The sequence below is a fragment of the Chiloscyllium punctatum genome, chromosome 3 (genome assembly GCF_047496795.1).
Source record: "Chiloscyllium punctatum isolate Juve2018m chromosome 3, sChiPun1.3, whole genome shotgun sequence".
NCBI classification, from domain to species: domain Eukaryota; kingdom Metazoa; phylum Chordata; class Chondrichthyes; order Orectolobiformes; family Hemiscylliidae; genus Chiloscyllium; species Chiloscyllium punctatum.
This window is the reverse complement of record NC_092741.1, coordinates 86,939,060-86,960,650: the sequence shown is the minus strand read 5'-3', so window position 1 is coordinate 86,960,650 and position 21,591 is coordinate 86,939,060. Positions and strand designations below refer to the sequence as shown.

Genomic DNA, 21,591 nt, shown 5'->3' with positions numbered 1-21,591 from the left:
CCTGCTCCCCTAGGGTTCCTGTCCCATTGATTTACTTTGGCTCTGGTCTCCCAACATAGACTGTTTAAAAGAAAGGATACCATCTGTATTGGAAACAAACATGGTCATCTTTCAATGTGCAGCTGAAAGGTATGAGAATGCAGAAAATTAATGAACTGAAAAAAAGAATTCCTTTCAAAGGAGGTGAATATTTTGTTGTAAATTCTGCAGTGTTGTTACTTGGAAGAAATGAAATCAGGTTTAAGTTTTATCAATTAAAGCACTAATAAATCAAAAGGAGAAAATACAAGTATTGACGTAAAATTAAAAATATGACACAATGTAATTCTGCTTTATTTTTCATTGGAATAGCACATTTGACATAGTCACATTATTTCAGCTATTGTTTTTGCACTGCTAGTTGTTTGTGGTCCAGTCATAAGTCACTTGAAATACCCAAGGTCTTACTTTTAGTCTATGAATGCAGGTGTGTCATTAATCAGATACATTTACATAGGATGTATTATTTATTTCTTTTACTAATCTGATTAAGCTTTTTTAATGGAATTGGCTGCAACAATGTCATTGAATAAACAGCTACATCTCTTGCTTAAACTAAAACATAAAATTAAAGTGAAAAAGCTTAAATACATCTTCTCAGCACAATCCACAGTGGAACTATATTGTAAAAGTATAATTGTTTATGTTTTTTTTGATCCTGACCAGCAGGACCCTACAATTGGCAGATCAATCAATAAACATTTACTGCAAGTGCAAAGTACCTCTGGACTCAAGTTTTCCTCGCTCTTTCCTGCGAGGGATGAGTGGGAATAGGGAATGAGAATTAAGCAATTTAAATTGGCATTAAAAAAAAAGAACATCTTTGTGGATCATTGAGTATTTGTAGCCATATTGAAACTTACTGTAAAGATAAATTTTAAAGAGGCTACATCAAATAAAAAGGCACATGTTTTGGTGATGAATTATCCATTGATACTTACAAACAGAAACCATCTTTTTTTTAAAAAGGACAATGCTGTTATTTGGAAACAGAAAAATTTTACCGGTGTTAGTTTACTTAATTAATAAACTGAACACATCTGTCTAGTTACAAAGTTTACTCATACAGTTAATCCCAATAATCATTTGAAATAAAATCAAAAACATTGTTACTGAAACAAAAATGGAGATGGAACAAATAAAGAATAACCTAGACAGAATGCTACTGATTTAAAGTAGTATTGTACAAAACATCATTGTGGGCTGTGGTCTCACTAAATTGGTTCCTTCATGGATCAAAATAATTCCAGTTGACTGTCCAAATTACAAAAATTTTAAATTTTCTTTCTGCACTGTTCCAAGATATCATTTTCCAATATACTATATTTGTACAGGCTAAGTCAGAGTTGGAATGATTCGTGTTAGAAGTAAATCCAATTAAAGAGTCCCACAGGAATCTGTTTGGAAGTTTTCATGCTTCACTGCTGTAATCTTGGTGGAAAATCCGTTTAAATAAAAAGTTTCCAGAAACCTTCTACCCACTGACAGCGGTCAATCAGGAAACCACTGAGGGGTTTTCAACATTTGTGTCATAGCCAGCATTTCCAGCCATTCTTTTTGGTTAGCTTTCAGATGGTGCAGGTAACACCTTTTAGTAAGTTACAAGCAGGTGAGATCATTCTCCAGTGGAAGCTTTGGAATGAAATGATCTTTCTTTACCTGATTTTTTACTTTTAATGAGCAGGGTATAGAAGTTAATTCACAATTCAATATGTTTCTTGACTATGACAGTAAAAATGTAACAATGAAGAAACATTTCGAGCAAAACCACAAAATTGTCCCACACAACTGCTTTGAATTTTTCTGTAATATTTGTCGCTGTTAAGATAGCTTCTCTTTAAAATATGCTTGGACTATCAAGTGACCCATCTTAACCTACAGAATTAGCATTGAACTACATCTTATCTATAGCAAGGCTGATTAGCAGCAGAAAGACTCTCTTCTCAAAACAAAATTGCAAATAAGGCACTAAAAATTACTTTTAGATAGCATTATTTAATGTTATTAGGTGGATTTCAAGCAAGTGAAAGGTGATTGCCAGATATTATCTTAGAATGTTTTTTACTTCCATTATCCTAGCAATTAGTCATGATTGGAAATCAAGTGAAACCAAGCTCCTTGCCAGTCATGTGAATTGTGCAAACTGATATGTAAATTGCAAATATTTGCTTTTACGTGACCAAGCCAACCATCCATCCACATGTCCAGGTGGTACGAGGATAGGAGTGCTGCTCAGCCTGACTGACTGCCTACCTCCCTTCTCAGATGTGCTTGAAGCAGCAGCACATGGAGATACCGGAGCCCTCCATGAATGGTGGGCACTGAAGTGTCAACCCCCAAGGCTAAATTTTAATTTTATTTCATACCTTACACATTTTCTTCAGCTTAATGTTTATGCCCCATTAACAAAAAGAGAGCTTGCATACGCAAGAACCAAATTTGTCTGCATGTTCACACTTTCACAGCCGGTTAGTTTTGACTTGATTCCAATATATTCTACTCCTGAAGTAAAGCATGGCTGTATGTGTTATTCTGGCTAAAAGTCAAAGTCCAGCTTTTTATTGTGACTCTAGAATTTTAAATATCAAGTCTGGTTATTGTTTGGGCCAGTTCAGAGACAACTTGGACAGTATTCTCCAATACCCCAGTTTATTTCTAGTCCCTTCAGCTGAATTAAAATTGCCTTCTCACATATGTTAAGTGCTAGAAGGGTTGTGTATAAATATCCAATTAGATTAGATCTTAATGACATGGCATTTCATGGCACATTGGTATCCCTTGAGATGATATAATTTTCCTTGAGAAAGGAACAGGAATATCACACTATACAGGGAAAAATTCTCTTCAGAAACTGAGGTTCAAGACAGTGTTAGGACAATGCAAGAGTGCAAACATTGCCAAAGATCTACATCGTCCATGATTATAACTGAGTATTCCTAACATGTGCAAAATGGAAGAGAGACTCCTATCTCCAGCGGTGATGGGTAGATTCATCAATAAAAATAAGAGAGTCTGATTAGTTTCTTCTTTCTTGAGTTGTATGTCACAGTGCTTGAAGCCAAGTCTTTGGAAATAATTCCAAGAATTTGTACTACGTAGTAATATGGCCAAGAAATAATTCATGACACCATTCTCAGTGTCATGTCTGTTCAGTATTTGAATGTTAATTACATGCTATTGCTTCTCACTGCAGAGTTCGGAGAGGTCCCTGACACATCCATCGTTTCCCATGTAAACAAAGCTCGTTTTTGTTTATGTAAACATACCAGTCTGTGACCTTTTCCTTTGCTTCTTACAAATGTAATAGATAGGAAAGATAAACAAGCCTATCAAAAGAAAAGAAATATATTGTGTTACAAATACTTATTAACATAATGCTATAATTTGCATGTAAAAGCAAGAGCTGTCATTGTTAATGGAGTTACATGATAGCAAGCTCTGTAAGTAATTGTTGTCTTGCAATTATTTAAACCTACACTTTAAAAATTAAATAAATATATCATTAGGTACAAAAATGCACATTTTGCATTTGGCAATTATATAGTATTGTTTTTGTCATGTCTTAGGAATGGAACAGTCAAAGTATTTTTGTGATTATAGCTATGGTTCAAGAGAATGTAATACATAATCTACAAGATGATGCAATGTGATTTAAAACAATATAATAAAAAATATCAGAAGTGAATCCAATTATTGCTGAATTACAGCGAAAACTATAATTCCCATTTAAAACCAGATGTGATGCAGATCACTATTTGTGTGTTCTACATTGCCAGTTAATGGATAGAGGATAATCATCTATCACAAAATACAAATGTGTTTTGTGAAACTGAGAATCTGGGAGAAGTAAATACAATGATTCCTGTGTACATTCCTTTGACAAATACAAATTTGCAGGTCATTTCTTTATAAAAATGGTAAAATAAAATTGAAGTGTTATTCTTGTATTTGGCAGCATCAATTACAAACAGATGAATTTGGTGTAGGAGAAGGCTGTTTGACCTCAAGTCCACCCTGCCATTTAGCTAACCTAACTATAGCCAAATTCCCAATAACCTCTAGAATCTACCTCCACCTCAAAAATATTCAATAACTCTTCTCCAGAGGGTAGTGCAGACAGAGTGTTTTAAAGACTCACAACCCCCAAACAGAAAAAAAATTATCCTCATCTCAGTTTAAAACTAAGGGGGTCTTCCATTTCAGACATTGTACCCTAGTTCTCGCCTCTCCCACAAAGGGAGAACATCCTGTTAGCATCCATCCTGACATGGATCTTCACACCTCAATAAGATAACTTTTTATTCATCTAAACTACATTGGGTAAAGGTCTGGGTTATTCACACTTCCATTACACAATAACCATTGCAATCCCAGAAATCAGTCATATGAACCTGTGAACGACTTCTAAAACATTTTTATCTCTTCTTAAATAAGGAGACCAAACCTTTACTCAGTACTCCAAATGTGGTCTCACCATTCTTTTACAAATGTGGAAAAATATCCCTATTGCTTATTACATCCCTTGCAGAAATGAGAAGTTTCTGTTCACCTTCCCAATTACTGACTGACTTTGCACAACAGTATGAGGTATTTCAAACTGGTGTACAATCAAGTAAATCTGCAACAATTTAAGATAGCTCTCGCCTCAAGTTATATTTGTGGCAGCACAGACCGCTCAGGTCTGTGCATTGCAGCAATGCTATGATTGGCATGGTAATTCCCATGGTAATGTCTGCATGCACAGTTGCTCAGCTTAATTGTTACTTTGTATTGATGGGATAGTTCAATGTTCAGCCTTGGTGTCTTTTAACACCATTTACGATATGAATGTGTTGTTAATCTTTTCTTCCAATTGAATTGCAATTTACATTTGTCCGTATTAAATTTCATCTGACATTATTCTCCTTACATGAATGTCAAACTTAACAATTTAAAAAAAAATCTACAAAAATACACCATTTGGTCTATGGCTAAAACACACAAATCAGAAATTTAGTGGCATTATAATGTAGAATTGACAAGATTACATTTGGGCATTTCTTGAGGTTTCCCACAAACTTGACATCCAAGAGGCAACAAGGAAGTGTGCTGTCCCCAATTCCTGTTGCTCCATTCGTTACTACAACAAAACTAAAACCGTTCTAAGCATTTAGGAGAAACTGGTAAGTAATACTTAAAGTTAGAATTTAATAACAATTCTGTTTATGTTATCACACTTCCTCAGTCAGTCTTGAAACATATTGCATTACATGGATATTATAATTATTTCCCCCCAAATTCAGAATTTAAATTGCTGTACAAAAGACTTAACCTGCAGCCAACAACAAGTTGAATTAGAAACATTTGTGGGGTTTTCAGACTGCAAAGAGCATGGAAATATTTTTTGTCAAAGAGAAAATATTGTTAAACTCAAACAATATTCAAACTAATCTGTACATTATGTCCACACACAATGGATCTTAGTATATACAAGTCAACAATCCTATTTGGCCATCTCCTCACTGTATTCTTAATGCACTGGAACTGCCCAATTCCACCATTTAAAAACTTATCTAAACTCTTTATCACCTTTTAAAACTATAGAACCACATAATCTCTTTCAGTTTCTTTTCTTCCTAAAATTTATGCACGTTTAGAAGAAAACGAAATGGTATTAGCCATTTGTTTGGTTCAACTTGTTGGATTTCATACACTTTTAAAAGGTTGACATTGCTCCTTTCTCTGCACTTTGGTTTCACAATAAAAAGACAATGAGAAAGCCTTAGAAACTGTAGACCTATAAATATTGTTAGTATTCACCATATCCATTACCAAGGCTTTGAGGAGATTGTACACAAAACTGAGACAATGGTCAAAGTTTCCGGAGGTCCTATCCCAGCAATAGGTCACCTGCTGTATTGGAGACTATGCCAATTACACAGAGTTTTGGGAATGAAATTGTTGAGATAGGCTCTACCTAAACTGATCTCGGATCAACATCCTAGTGGAAAGGCTAAATAGAGTGGTCACAAATAATTTAAATTGGGAAATGGGAGGCAGGGCTCGGGGAAAGTTAATACTGCTTCAAAATAATTAACATGATAGTCAGCAGAGAGAGAAAGAGAGATAGAGAGAGCGAGTCAGGAATCCTACTTCAGATATGGCAGGTAATAGCAAGACTCTCAGAAGTGTAGTGATTAAACTGGAAGAGAAATAATAAACAGGTGAATAAAGCATGAGGCACAGGTTACAGTTTATGCCCCAAATAAGGGTTCTACATACAAATGCATGGAGTAAAGGAATCAATTAAATGAGCTGCAGGCACATAATCTAATGAAAGATTAAAATTTAGTACCCATTACTGAGACATGACTGCAGGATGTTTGGGACAGGGGAATAAATATACCTGGATATAGGGTTTACACGACAATAGGGAAAATGGCAGAGGAGACGGAATAGCTTACTGATTAGAAGTAAAATTACTTCAATGATGAGAGAAGATATAATGAAGGAAAAGCATTCAGTGCAGACTGTATGGATGGAACTGAGGAACAGTAAAGGATTTGAAGTGGCAATGGGCACCGAATACAGACTGCTGAGTAGCAATTCTGAAGTGCTGGATTGTATAGATGCAGAAACTAGGCAATTGTGAAGCAAAGCCAGAGTAGTATTAATGGGGGATTTTAACTTTAACACAGATTTGGAGAGGCAGACAAGTATTTGTCAGAAAGGTAGTGAATTTCTGGAGTGTGTCTGGGATAGTTTCTTACAGCAATATGTCCTGGATGCAACAGGGAACAAACAAGATTGGATTTATTAATGAGTAAGATTTAGTTAGTAACCTGTGTACGAGAACATGTATCAACATTTGAAAATGAAAAGCCTAAATCAGCTAGTAGACTTAGGCATGGTCAAGATGACACACAGACTGTCCACTGGGAAAGTCTGCTAATGAGCAAGAGTGGACGATATTTAAAGAAACATTTAACACAGTACAAAATCAGTTTATATCACAGAGAGGAAAAGACTCCACTTCACACAAAACAAACAGCCATGACAACTAACGAGATAAGGAACAGCATAAAACTAAACAAAAGGGCTTAGAAAGATACAAAAAGCAGCACAGATCCTGCTGAATGGGAAAGATATAAAGACCAGCAAAGGGCCATAAAGCAACTTATAAGAAATACTAACCGGAATTATGAAAGGGAACTTGCCAGGGTCTTCAAAATCAGTAAGAACAAATGTTATAGTTACACAAAGGGAAAGTGGGTGGTCAGCAGCAATGTTTGCCCACTGAAGTCTAAAAGTGGGATAATTGTTCATGACTATGGAGAATTGGGAGGCATGGTGAATGATAACTTTGCCTCAATATTTACAGTACGAAAGGAGCACTGCTTGTCGGAAGTCCCAAGGAAATAAATTGTAGTTCAGGAACAGGGACTGAATAAAGTTAATATAAGTAAATATTGGTAATGAGCAAATTAAAGAAATTAGAACAAACAATCCTTGGGACCCAATGGTTTCCATAGAGGGTGTTAAAAGAAGTAGGAGAGCACACTGTATAACTAGAATAGTAACCTTTCAGAGTTCCCAAATGCACGAGTTGTCCCACTGGAATGGAAAACTGCATGTCATTCTGCTTTTTAAGGGTGAAAGAGGAAAACCAGGGAATTACAGACCAGTTAGCCTAACGCCTGTGGTAGGGAAATTGTTGAAGTTTATTATCAAGGATGGAGCAATTGAACCCCTTGAAAATTTTCAGTTAATCAGGGAGAGCCAGCATGTCTTCGTGATGGGAGGTATATCTGACAAACATTAATAGATTTTATGAAGAGTTGACGAAGGTAGTGGACACAGGAATGCCCATGGACGTTATTTATACGAAATTTCAGAAGTCCCACAAAACAGACTGTTAACTGAAGTCGAAGCCCATGGAATTGAGGACAAATCACTGACAAGGTTGGGAAATTGGTTGAGTGGCAAGTGACAGAAAGTAGGGATAATGGATAAGCACTCAAATCGGCTGGATGTGACCAGTGGTGTCACACAAGGATCTGTGTTAGGGTCTCAATTATTCACATTATTTGTTAATGACTTGGATAATGGCATAGAAAATGATATATCCGAATTTGCTGATAACACAAAGTTAGGTGGCATTGTAGACAGAAGGATATTGATACACTGAGTGAATAAGCAAATCTGTGGCAGATGGAGTCCAATGTAAGGAAACATGAGATTATCCATTTTGGAATGAAAATCAGATCAGGGTATTTTTTTTTAAGAAGGTATGAAGTTAAATAGAGTGGGTGTCCAAAAAGACTCGAGAGTTCAGGTGTATTTTTTTGCATGTTTATGAAATCTAATCAGGAAAGCTAATGGAATGCTGGCCTCTATAAAGTAGAGGTCTGGAATATAAAGGGTGCAGAAGTCACACTGCAGTTATACATAACTCTGGTTGGATCCACTTGGAGTACTGTCAGCAGATCTGTGCACCACACCTTAGGAAGGATACATTGGTCTTGGAGGGAGCATAATGAAAATGTACAAGAATGATACCTGTTCTTCAGGGGTTAAGTTATAAGGAGATATCAGACAAATTAAACTTGTCTCTCTCAAATTTTGAAGGTTCGGCAGTGATCTGATCAAAATCTTCAAGATTATTAACAAGAAAAGACAAGGTAGATAGGATGAACTATTTCCACTGGTTAGGAATTTTAGAACTGGGGCATAGTCTGAGAAAAACACTGAAAGAACTGTGGATACTGTAAATCAGAAGAGTCTGAAGGTATAATCTGAAAATTAGGGCCAGACTATTCAGGAGAGCTGTTAGGAAGCACTTCTACACACAAAGGATAATAGATATTTGGAACTTTCTTCCACAAATGACAGTGGATACTGGATCAGTTGTTAACTTTAAATCTGTGATAGTTTTTTTGCTAATCAACTATATTAAGGGATAAGATTCAAAGCAATATGCAGTTAGGCTACAAATCAGACATGATCTCATTGAATGGTGGAACAGACTTGAGGAGATGAATGGCCTGTTCCTATGGAGTTCTGCTCACTAAGTAAACAGACCAGTATCAGATGATCACTAAATCCTGCCCAATTTAGTGCACAGAATAACTTGCAAGAAAATCCAGGGTGTGGATCTGGGCTGAATTTACACACTGCATTCTTAGTATTGACAGCATCTTGTGACTATAAATAATGGACAGCATCATGCAATGCAATACACAAAGGTGTTCAAGCAGTGAAATTTAAAAAAAAATGCCAGACCCACCCAGTCATCAACTTAATACAAAATCCAGGAAAGTTAAAAGGCATTCAGCTGTTCATTATTGCACAGAGGTGATCTTGGATACATTAAGACTGCTCCCATCATGCAAATCAAAGTAATCTGTGCAAATGCAAACACAATGTGGCAGTTTTTTATGGTTGGGAAATGCATTACTTAAGTAAAGAAAGTTGTTTTCTGTCTCAACCTTTTTACTTATTTTCTGTGATTGGTGTCTCAGGTTGCAGTACAGTTCCGTGAGCAGCCTACTGGTAAAACCAAAGTGTTCGTCCTTCATATTTGTGTTCAACCAGAGGATACTAGTACTTTATTCCAATGTTTGGGGTATGGAGAGGAGGGAGGCAGGGGATATTACAGTGAAATATTGCTCTGTTCTCATTTTTGTACTTTTTAAGTATCAGTCTTTACATGATGATTGGCAATGGGAGTCTTGATACATTCCCAATTAAATCCATTCACAATGAAGTACACCTGGACAGTATTTCAACTGAAATCAAACTTTCTTAAATGACAGATGGGGAACTAATTAGTGCTGGAAGTATTCTGCTAGCTTTGCTTTGTTATTTAAAGAAAATCAAAGGGACATTTTTAATTGATAATATTTTAATATCATTTAAATTTGTCTTGATTACCATTCACACAATGCTGATTGGGTAATCTAGACAATAGCATCAACGCTCTTCACTTATATCCTGGATAAAATATTCACTTTAATGAAGGAACAATACTAATAAGCTTAGGAAATAGACTCTCCCACTATGTTCTTGTCCTTAAAAAATGTAAATTAAGAGGAAAAGTTAAATCTGGTTTAAAAAACAAGCTGCATTTTTTTAACCACAGCCTTGGGCTTGGACTTGTCTTGACCTTGAGAATTTCTAGTTCATCCACTTCTAATGGGCAGTGCAGCCTGCTTACAATTGATTCAGAGCTCTATAACCTAAGTGTTTCAGATAAAACATCTTCTCATTTTAAATCAAATTTTAAACTTGATAACATGAAGTACCTCAGCACTGTTTTACCTGTCAAAATGGAATTAATTTTAGATAGGACTCCATTGTACCAAAGATTAATGAAAACTAATGAATGTTGATAGTCATGGTACTATACTGTATTAAAGGATATCAACAAATTGGTCAGCAGTTATCAGAAAAATCTATATGCTCTCAATTCAATTATCATCTGATCGTTGCCTTTTAAAATTGTATAACAGCTTGGCTTTTCCTTTTCTGAAATTTGATAGTTAAATTTGGGAAAGGCTCTCGTCAAATCCGATAATTGACGTAAGGCTATTATAAAAATATCATGACATGAGCATAACAAAAGGTCCTAACGCAGTTTTGTTAACCCCTGCATTATAGTTTACATATAGACATGTTAGATCAGCTTAGTTACACAGTTTTTAATATACTTAATTTGTATCAGTTGAAACATTTGCACACGAAAGTAATTAAAGGTAAGCCCTTGAATAAGGCATTATAGAACCATAGAAAAGTGACAGCTCAGAGAGAGGCCTTTCACACCATCATGTCTGCCAGCTGAATAAACTAGTTGTCCATTCTCAACCCATTCCCAGCACCTGGCCAAGAGGTCAGGCACAAATCCAGAAAGCATTTAAAAGAGTCAATGGCTTCTGCCTCGAACATCAAACTGGGCAGCAAATTCCAGACGTGCACCACTTTCTGGGTGAAAAGTTTTTTGCTCATTTCCCCTCAAATCCTTCTACCTTCGATCTGCCTGTTGGTAACTGACTTCTCTGCTATGGGAAACTGGTCTCCACCGTCCACTCTATCCAAGCCCTTTTTTTAATACACTTCCATTAAGTCACCCCTCAGCCTCCTGAAGGAAGACAGTCCAAGCCTATCCAATCTTCCATCATAGCTCTCGAGAGCAATTGCTTGTAACATGGTAACAAAAAAAAAGACAGAACTTCATTGGTCGCCTAACCACTGTCTTTTACAGTTTCAAACTTCCAGCCTGTTTTTGTATTCAACACCTTGCCTCATGAGGGAAAGCCTCCAACATACCTCCTTCACCATCTTAACAAATTGCCCTGCCACGTCCAGGGACATACGAACATGCATTCCAACGTCTCTCACTTCTTCTACCACTCTCAATACATTCTGATTTATTGAGTATTCCCTCACTTTGTTTACCTTTTCATAATCCCTAACCTCACAATTATTCAAATGGCATATCACTTGCCATTTTTATGCCCACTCAACAAATAGCTTACATCATTTTACCATTGTTAATCTTTCTCTTTACGATAAAAACCTCCTGGCAAATTATCTGATCATGCCTCCCATGTTCAAGTCTAAATAATTAATAATTGCCACAAATAACAAAGACCCAACACTGAGCTGTAACACCACTGGAAACCATTTGTCACTTGCAAACACATGCATTGCTCATTACCCTTTTTTTCCTATCACTTAGCCAATTTTGAACCTGACCTTGTTAAAATGAGGAATCCTTTTGCAGACCACTTATCTGACTGAGATCTAGAGTCATAGAGATGTACAGCATGGAAACAGACCCTTCGGTCCAACCCGTCCATGCTGACCAGATATCCCAACCCAATCTAGTCTGACCTGCCAGCACCCGACCCATATCCCTCCAAACCCTTCCTATTCATATACCCATCCAAATGCCTCTTAAATGTTGCAATTGTACCAGCCTCCACCACTTCGTCTGGCAGCTCATTCCATACAAGCACCACCCCCTGCGTGAAAAAGTTGCCCCTTAGGTCTCTTTTATATCTTTCCCCTCTCACCCTAAATCTATACCCTCTAGTTCTGGACACCCCGACCCCAGGGAAAAGACTTTGCCTATTTATCATATCCATGCCCCTCATAATTTTGTAAACCTCTATAAGGTTACCCCTCAGCCTTCGACACTCCAGGGAAAACACCCCCAGCTTGTTTAGCCTCTTCCTATAGCTCAAATCCTCCAACCCTGGCAACATCCTTGTAGATCTTTCCTGAACCCTTGCAAGTTTCACAACATTGTTCAGATAGGAAGGAGACCAGAATTGCACACAATATTTCAACAGCGGCCTAACCAATGTCTTGTACAGCCTCAACATGACCTCCCAACTCCTGTACTCAATACTATGACCAATAAAGGAAAGCATACCAAACGCCTTCTTCACTATCCTATCTACCTGCGACTCCACTTTCAAGGAGCTATGAACCTGCACTCCAAGGTCTCTTTGTTCAGTAGCACTCCCTAGGACCTTACCATTAAGGTGTATAAGTCCTGTTGAGATTTGCTTTACCAAAATGCAGCACCTTGTATTTATCGGAATTAAACTCCATCTGCCTATTCTCAGCTCATTGGCCCATCTGGTCCAGATCCTGTTGTAATCTGAGGTAATCCTCTTCGTTGTCCACTACACCTCAAATTTTGGTGTCATCTGCAAACTTACTAACTGTACCTCTTATGCTCGCATCCAAATCATTTATGTAAATGACAAAAAGTAGAGGGCCCCGCACCGATCCTTCTGGCACTCCACTGGTCACAGGCTTCCAGTCTGAAAAACAACCCTCCACCACCACCCTCTGTCTTCGATCTTTGATCCAGTTCTGTATCCAAATGGCTAGTTCTCCCTGTATTCCATGAGATCTAACCTTGCTAATCAGTCTCCCATGGGGAACTTTGTCGAACACTTTACTGAAGTCCACATAGATCACATCTACTGCTCTGCCCTCATCAATTCCCTTTGTTACTTCTTCAAAAACCTCAATCAAGTTTGTGAGACATGATTTCCCATGCACAAAGCCATGTTGACTATCCCTAATCAGTCCTTGTCTTTTCAAATATATGTACATCCTGTCCCTCAGGATTCCCTCCAACAACTTGCCCACCACTGAGGTCAGGCTTACCGGTCTATAGTTCCCTGGCTTGTCTTTACTGCCCTTCTTAAACAGTGGCAACACGTTTGCCAACCTCCACTCTTCCGGCACCTCACCTGTGACTATCGATGATACAAATATCTCAGCAAGAGGCCCAGCAATCACTTCTCACTCCACAATCTCTACTTTGTCTTCATTTTGATGTGAATTACAGGCTACCAAACAGTACTGGACGAGGCTGTGGGATATATATAGCCCATTCAGAGACATAATGGAGGCTTCATGTCTAAATGCCGTAACTTGTCTGCCCTCTTTACAAATGCTGATTGATTGATTGATCTCCTGTGCATTTCTTTGAATTTTCTCTTTACTTGAAGTTGAAACAGCACTGCTGAATACAATTCTATGAAGTAAAGCTTACAGATAGATTAACATGGAGCTTACACAGGAAATAATGGCTATAAGTTAGGTTGGCTGTGAAAGCAGACACCCATAACTTATCCAGGCAAAAACATTCACAATCAGCAATACAAGGCCAGTTTTGCTCATTAATATTTTACTATATTGTTGACACACAATCCTGCCCAGGGACTATACATATTAATGTTCCAGCATACTACATCTTAAGTAAAGATGCCACAGAGTTGTCACCGAGCCAGAATGGTTATTTTTCTTCCTCTTTCTGCGAGGAAACAAACTATCGAGGGAATCCATGACTCCTGTTCCTTCATGGAGCTCTGAAGAAGGGTCACTGGATGCAAAATGTTAACTCTGCTTTCTCTCCACAGATGTTACCAGACCTGTTGGGTTTCTCCAGCAACTTCTTTTTTTGTTTCAGATGTAGAGCTATTTCACCCGCTGTAAAGTCAGTGCAGCTGCTTCTGACTCCTTATAGTCACAATGTTTTGAGCTGTTGTAAACTGCACCATCTTTATTGCAACCGTTTTAAACAGTACTCTTTCCACTTTAGGTGCCAATCGGAGAATTAATGCCAGGCTTATTGTTACCTGGAGATGTACAACATGGAAACAGATCCTTCGTCTAACTCATCCAAGCTGATGATATCCTATAATAATCTAGTCCTATTTGCCAGCATTTGGCCCATTTTCCTCGAAACCCTTCCTATTCATAAACCCATCCAGATGCTTTTTCAATGTTGCAATTGTACCAGCCTCCATCGCTTGCTCTGGCAGCTCATTCCATACATACACCACCCTCTGCATGAAAAAGCTGCCTTTTGGGTCCCCTTTAACTCTTCCCCCTCTCATCTTAAACCTATGCCCTCGAGCTTTGGACTCTCCTACCCTGGGAAAAAGACTTTGGCTATTCATCCAATCCACGCCCTTCATGATTTTATAAACCTCTGGTCTATAAACCCCTCAGCCTCTGATCCTCCAAGGAAAATAGTCCCAGGTTATTTGACCTCTCCCTACAGCTCAAACCCTCCAAACCTGGCAATATCCTTGTAAACCTTTTCTGCACCCTTGGGGCGGCAGGTGGCTCAGTATTAGCACTGCTGTGTCACAGCACCAGGAACATGGGTTCGATTCCAGCCTCAAGCACCTGTCTGAGTGAAGTTTTCACATTCTCTCAGTGTCTGTGTGGGTTTCCACTGGGTGCTCCAGTTTCCTCCCACAATTCAAAGATGTGTAAGTTAGGTGAATTGGCTATGCTAAATTGCACACAGTGCTCAGGGATCGGTAGGTTAGGTGCATTAGTCAGGGGTAAATGTACAGTAATAGGATAGGGGAATGAGTTTGGGAGGGTTCCTTGTCAGAGGATCAGTGTGGACTTGTTGGGCCAAATGGCCTATTTCCACACTGTAGGGAGTCTATGATTCTTTCAATCACATAACATTTTTCCAATAACAGGGAGTGCAAAATTGAACCCAGTATTCGAGAAGTGGCCTAATCAATGTCCTGTACAGCTGCAACATACTCCCAATTCCTATACTCAATGCACTGACCAATAAGGCAAGTACACCAAATACCTTCACCACCCTGTCTATCTGTGACTCCACCTTCAAGGAACCATGAACCTGCATTCCAAGGTCTCTTTGTTCGGCAACACTCTCCAGAACCTTACCATTAAGTAAACAAGTCCTTCCTTGGTTTGCCTTTCCAAAATACAACATCTCACATTTATCAAAAATAAAATCATCTGCCAGTCTTTGGCCCAATGGCCCATCTGATCAAGATTCCATTGTATTCAGAGATAACCTTCTTTGCTGTCCACCACACCACCAATTTTGGTGTTATCTGCAAATTTCCGAACCAAACCTCTGATATTCATATCCAAATCATTTACGCAAAGGACAATAAACAGTGAACCCAGTTCTGATCTTTGCGGCACACTGTTGGTCACAGGCCTCCATTCTGAAAGACCATCCTCCTCCACCACACTGTCTCCTACCTTCAAGCCAATTTTGTATCCAAATGACTAGCTCTCCCCGGATTCCACGTGATCTAACCTTGCTAACCAGTCTACCACGCAGAACTTCATTGAATGCCTTGCTGAAGTCCATATGGACAATATCCACTGCTCTGCCTTCATTAGTCTTCTTTGTCACTACTTCAAGAAACTCAACCAAATTAGTGAGACATGATTTCCCAGGCACAAAGCCACACTGATTATTCCTAACCAGTTCTTGCTTTTCCAAATATATGTAAATCCTGTCCCTCAGAATCCCCTCCAAAACTAACCCACCACTGACATCAGGCTCACAAGTCTGTAGTTCCCTGGCTTTTCCTTACCACCTTTTTTAAATAATGGCAACACGTTAGCTAACCTCCAGTGTTCTGGCATCTCACCATGGCTATCCATGATACAAATATCTTAGCAAGGGGCCCAGCAATCACTTTCCTAGTTTCCCACAAAGTCTGGTCTTGGTCATGTCCTGGGGATTTATCTACCTTTATATGTTTTAAAATATCCAGCAGCTCCTCTTCTTAATATGGGCACTTCTCAAGTTTCAAACAGGCTTGATTTTCTTTTGACTTGGCTTGTTGTTTGTTGATCAGGCTTTTGGGCATTTCCTAAGATCAAGAAGCACCAGCCTTCTATTCTGCCACTTCCTTTTATTTCTCAAAATATTACTTTACCAGGAATTTACCATGCTTAACATGAGATGAGCATTCTTGTATAATCCAAGCCAAAGTCTGTGTATCAAGAATCAACTTGTTCAGTCACAGAGAGCTGTGGCAGGAACTCACAACCCCAAGTTGATATCATGCTTAAATTGAGGGACAGATAACAGTGGCATCTACACAAAGTTATTTATGGCTTCCCATCAAGCTATGAATTAATCAGACATTACAAACAGGAACCAGGCAAGCTCTTCACTTATTTCGAGCTGTTCAGATATAAATTAAACTTGTACCAGAAAATCTAGTCTGAGCTGTTTTAATTACTCTATTTCTTTTCCAAAATAAGATGCAAAATCCCCTTTGTATACCCAGTGAACAAGCAAGGTACACGGCCAAATCATCCCAATATTTTTCACCACACAGCATTTATGGTGATCACAGCTAAAAATTTTGTTTGACTTTCCCTGTGAAACTCTGTGCAAATTGAGATCAACTAAGCAGACTTGTAATACATTGTAGCAACTTCATACTCTGCATTAATTCATGCTTGTTGTATAAATTCATTGAGCCATCCAGTGGATGACACGCTATAGCTCTTTAATTCACTATAAAGTTTGATGGTTGTAGTCATAAAGCCAGAATCCAATCTTTGTATTTAAGAGATTCCATCAAATAAGCAGGTTACTCCACCCTGCCTAGAACAATCTCACAGTCAACTTACCATGTTTAAGGCAAGGCTCCATTGCTCACATTTTTTTGTCATGACTCATGTAGCTGCAACCATTCAGGCAAGTGGAAAATATTCCATCATATGCTTTGAGGGGGCGGACAGGCTCTGAGGAGTCAGGATATGAGTCACTCACACAAAATATCCAACCTCTAACTTCTGTAGTGGCAAAGGCACATCCACTTCAGCTTCCAGTCAATGCTGACCCCCAGTCGAAAACATTTGGCTGTGGAAATGCCATTTAATGATGACTAAAACACGCCTTAATGACCAGCTCCACTAAGGGAAAGTGTAACCTGCTCCCCTTGATATTCAATTACAATTAGTAAATCCCCCTACATTAACATTCATAAGGTCACTATTGTCTTAAAACTTAACACAAACTTTGTGCCGAAAGGGTAAGAAAGAAGCTGAGTATTCTGCACTTAATAACTCATCTCTGTTCCCCAAAAGTAATGCTACCATTTATAAGGTACATGTCAGGACTGTAATGGAATACTCTTTACATCCATGTTTGAATGCACCTCCAACAATACTTAATGTTTTACATCATACAGAACAAAACAGCCTGCTTGATAACATCCCATCCACAACTGGAAAACACTGGCAGTATGTATCATCTACAAGATGCACTGCTGCAACTAGCCAAACCTGTTTTGACAGGACCTCCCAAACCTCTACCACCTAGATGGAGGTCTAGATGACGTCCTTCCCTATCAGAATTGTGGCTATACCTTAATCACTCAGAATACAGCAGTTAAAGATGCGTCACCACCATTTCCTCAAGTTGGAGATGGTCATTGCCCAGTATGAGAGTGACACAAATGTTACCTTCTGTGGAACTCTGTCCAGAGCATGAATTGCAACATTTTCTGAGTAATTATAAATGGAGCTGATTGATGAAACTTTAGTGAATTTCCCCCATCTCTGACCTAATGATGGAGAAACTTAACAAAGAGGCTTGCAAACAGGATACAGAGGGTGATGTTGGAGAGTTACTTCTGTGACTGGAAGCTTATGACCAGCAATGTAACACAGGGATGAGTACTGGGACCCTTGCATGTGTGTTATGTACATTAACAACTTGGATGTGAATGCACAAGTATAATTAGTAAGTTTACAGATGACATGAAAATTGGGGTGTTGATGATACGGGGAAGGATGGTCTCAGACTTCAGTCTGGTATTGATCAGCAATGGTGGATGGAATGTAATCCTGATAGTTGTGAGGTGATGCAGTTTGGGAGGTCTAAAAAGAGGATGTACACAATGAACGATAGGTCTCTAAGGAGTATGGAGGAACAAAGGGACCTTGATGGGTCAAGTCTACAGAACTCTGAAGGTATCAATACAGGCAACCAGGGTCATGAAGGTGGCAAATGGGATATTTGCCTTCATTAGCCAGGGCATACAAGACAGAAGCAGGGACGTCTTGTTGAATTAGAAGAGTAAGAAGGGGCCATGAAATGACCTTGGCAAGTAGAATCCCAAGGCATCCTATACACACTTTGAAAACAAGAGGATAACTAGGGAGAAGGTAGGACCACTCAAGGATAAAGGAGGGAATGTGCTTGGAGGCAGAGGAATTTAGGTTAGATCCTAAATGAGTACGTTGCATCAGTATTCACCTTGGAGAAAGGATATCGAGGCTAGAGAAATTTGTGTGGAGCATGCCAAGATGTTATAGTATTCTGAGATCAAGAAAGAAGTGGTGTTCGATCTCTTGAAGAGCATTAAGATGGATATGTCTCCATGGCCCAATGATATCTACCCCAGGTTATTGAGAGAGATGCAAGAGAGGAGATTCCTGGGGATTTGACCAAAATCTTTGTATCCTTATTAGCCACTGGAGGGGTCCCAGAGGACTGGCGAGTAGCTAATGTTGTTCCTCTGTTCAAGAGGGAAATAGGGATAATCCAGGAAAATATAGACTGGTGAGACTCAGATCAGTGGTTGGGAAGCTATTGGATGGAATTCTTAAGGATGGGATTTGTGCACATTTGGAAAGGCAGCATAATTAAGGACAGTCAATATGGCTTTGCGTGGAGCTGGTCACGTCTTACTAACCCGATTGAATTTTTCAAGGAGGTGATGAAGGTGATCGATCAATGTAGAGCAGTGTCTGTTGTTTACTGGGATATTAATAAGGCTATTGGCAAGGTCCCTCTGGTAGGCTCATTCAGAAGATTAAGATGCATGGGACCCATGGTGTCTTGGTTGTGTGGGTTCAGAGCTGGCTTGCCCATAGAAGGCAGACAGTAGTGGTGGAATGGTGTTTTCAGGATGGAGGTCCCTGACTAGTGGTGCTCTGCAGGGATCTGTACTGGGACCTCTGCTGTTTGCGATACGCATAAATGACTTGGCTGAAAATGCAGATGGGTGGGTTAGTAAGTTAGCAGACAATATCAGTGAAATTGTGGATAGTGTAAAAGGTTGTCAATGGATACAGCAAGATATCGATCAGTTGCAGGTATGGGTGGAGAAATGGCAGATGGAATTTAATCCAGGTAAGCGTGAGGTGCTGCACTTTGGGACAGCAAATGTTGAAGTTATGGTAGGACCCTGAACAGCATTGATGTACACAAGGACCTTGGGGTTCAAGTTCTAGCTCCCTGAAAGTGGCCACTCAAAGTAGATGGTATGGAAAAGGCATACATAGCATGCTTGCCTTTATTGGTCGAGGAATTGAGTACAAGAGTCAGGATGGCATGTTGCATCTTTATAAGACTTTGGTTAGGCCACACCTGAGAGTACTGCGTTCAATTCTAATTGCCATGTTAAAGGAGGGATGTGGAGGTTTTGGAGATGTTTACTAGGATGCCTGGATTAGTGGGTGTGAGTCATAAGGAGAGGCCAGAAAACCTGAGGCGGCAGAGACTGCGGGGAGACTTGATAGAAATCTATAAAATTATGAGATGCATTGATAGGGCTGATTGTCAGAATCTTTATCCCCTAAAGTTGAAATATCTAAAATGAAGAGACATGCACTTAAGGTGAGGGGAAAAGTTCAAAGGAAATGTGAGGGGCAATTTTTTTTTTAAACAGAGAAAGTGGTAGGAGTGTGGAAACATGTTGCCAGAGGTGGCAGATACAATAGGGGCATTAAAGAAACCTTTAGAAAAGCACATGACTATGCAAGGAATGGTGGGACATGAACCAAAGGCAGGCAGAAATGCTTAGTTTAATTTGATGTCATGTTCGGTACAACATCTTGGGCAAAAAGGGCCCGTTCCTGTGCTCTATTGTTCGATGTTCTATGTTGCAACTTTATGGAGCATTTGTTAGGCTACAAATGGAATACTGTGTACAGTTCTGGTCACCACATGTTAAGAAGGATGTGAGTGCATTGGAGAGGGAGCAGAGGAAATTCACCAGAATGTTGCCTGGGATGGAAAGTCTCAGTTATGAAGAGTGTCTAGATTAGCCAGGTTTTTTTTCCTTGGAGCAGAGGAGGCTGAGGGAGGGATCTGATTGAGCTGTACAGGATTGAAAGAGGCATAGATAGGGTAGATTATGAGAATTTTTACTTCATGGCATAAGGTTAAGGTGAAGAGTAAGTGGTTTAGAGAAGATCTGAGGAAAAATCTTGTCATGGAATGCACTGCCTGAGAGGGTGGTGGAATTTGAGAAGCATTTGGATGAGCACTTAAAAGCCAGAGCTTTGGATCAAATGCAGATAAATGGGATTAATATAGTCGGATGTTTGTTCGTTAGCATAGGCATGATGGGCCAAATGGCCTGTTGCTATGCCATATGACTAAATCAGATATTATGATCACATTTGCAGCAGCACTGTCAAGTAACTACAACATAGTCAAGCAAATATTGAAGGCACCTCATTCATCTGCAAGTTTAAAGGTTAGTTCTGGAGGATGTAATGTAAAACGGGAAAATCAGCATAACTTACTTTCTGCTCTATTCATTTCTCTCTGTCAATTGTAGGCATTGTGCAATTGTTTATTGATTTTTTTATTCTCTAGTTTAGATTTCCACATCTGAAAATCAAACCCACCTGCATTCAGATGGCAGGTAACATGACATCTATGGTTTATATTAAAAATTCTCCCTTTAACACAAGACTAGGTATCAAAATTGTTGTTAACAGGAAGTTACTCAAAGCAACTGTAGAATTTCCTGTTCAGAATTATTCCAGAACTCATGTGGGTTGTGAAAGGATTTTAAGAAGTCAATATCAGTTCTTAGCACTTCTAATTCTCTTCAGTTTTTAAAATATTTCTTTGGAGCCTGGCTATACAAGTGCCTTGCATGAAATCAGGCTTGAATGGAAGAATCATGAGCACTTGAGAATCTTTGATGCAGTTATTTCTGGTTTACTTTAGAAATATTGTTCAAGCTTTTGAAAATGTATAGAAGAGTTTTAAGGAAAACCATGACAGTTCAGGGCAGATTAAGCCAACTAATGTTCTGAATAATGCCATCAATTGACAGCATAGACTCAATATGTTTTCTATAATAATAATTTATAGACTCAGATGTACAGCACAGAGACAGACCCTTCAGTCCAACTCACCCACGTCAACCAGATATCCTAAATTAATCTAGTCTCACTTGCCAGCACTTGACCCATATCCCTTTAAATCCTTCC

At 38.9% G+C, this 21,591-nt stretch overlaps 1 protein-coding gene across 1 annotated transcript in view; it reads right to left on the bottom strand.

Moving 5' to 3' along the window:
- Nucleotides 1–331: 331 nt before the first annotated feature.
- The window catches only part of rnf217 (ring finger protein 217), an 87,861-nt gene continuing 66,601 nt past the window's right edge, over nt 332–21,591 (bottom strand). Inside the window, exon 6 of the mRNA XM_072555975.1 lies at nt 332–3,365. Within this exon, the coding sequence (XP_072412076.1) occupies nt 3,292–3,365 (74 nt within the window). The 3' untranslated portion in view covers nt 332–3,291. The remainder of the gene's footprint in view (nt 3,366–21,591) is intronic.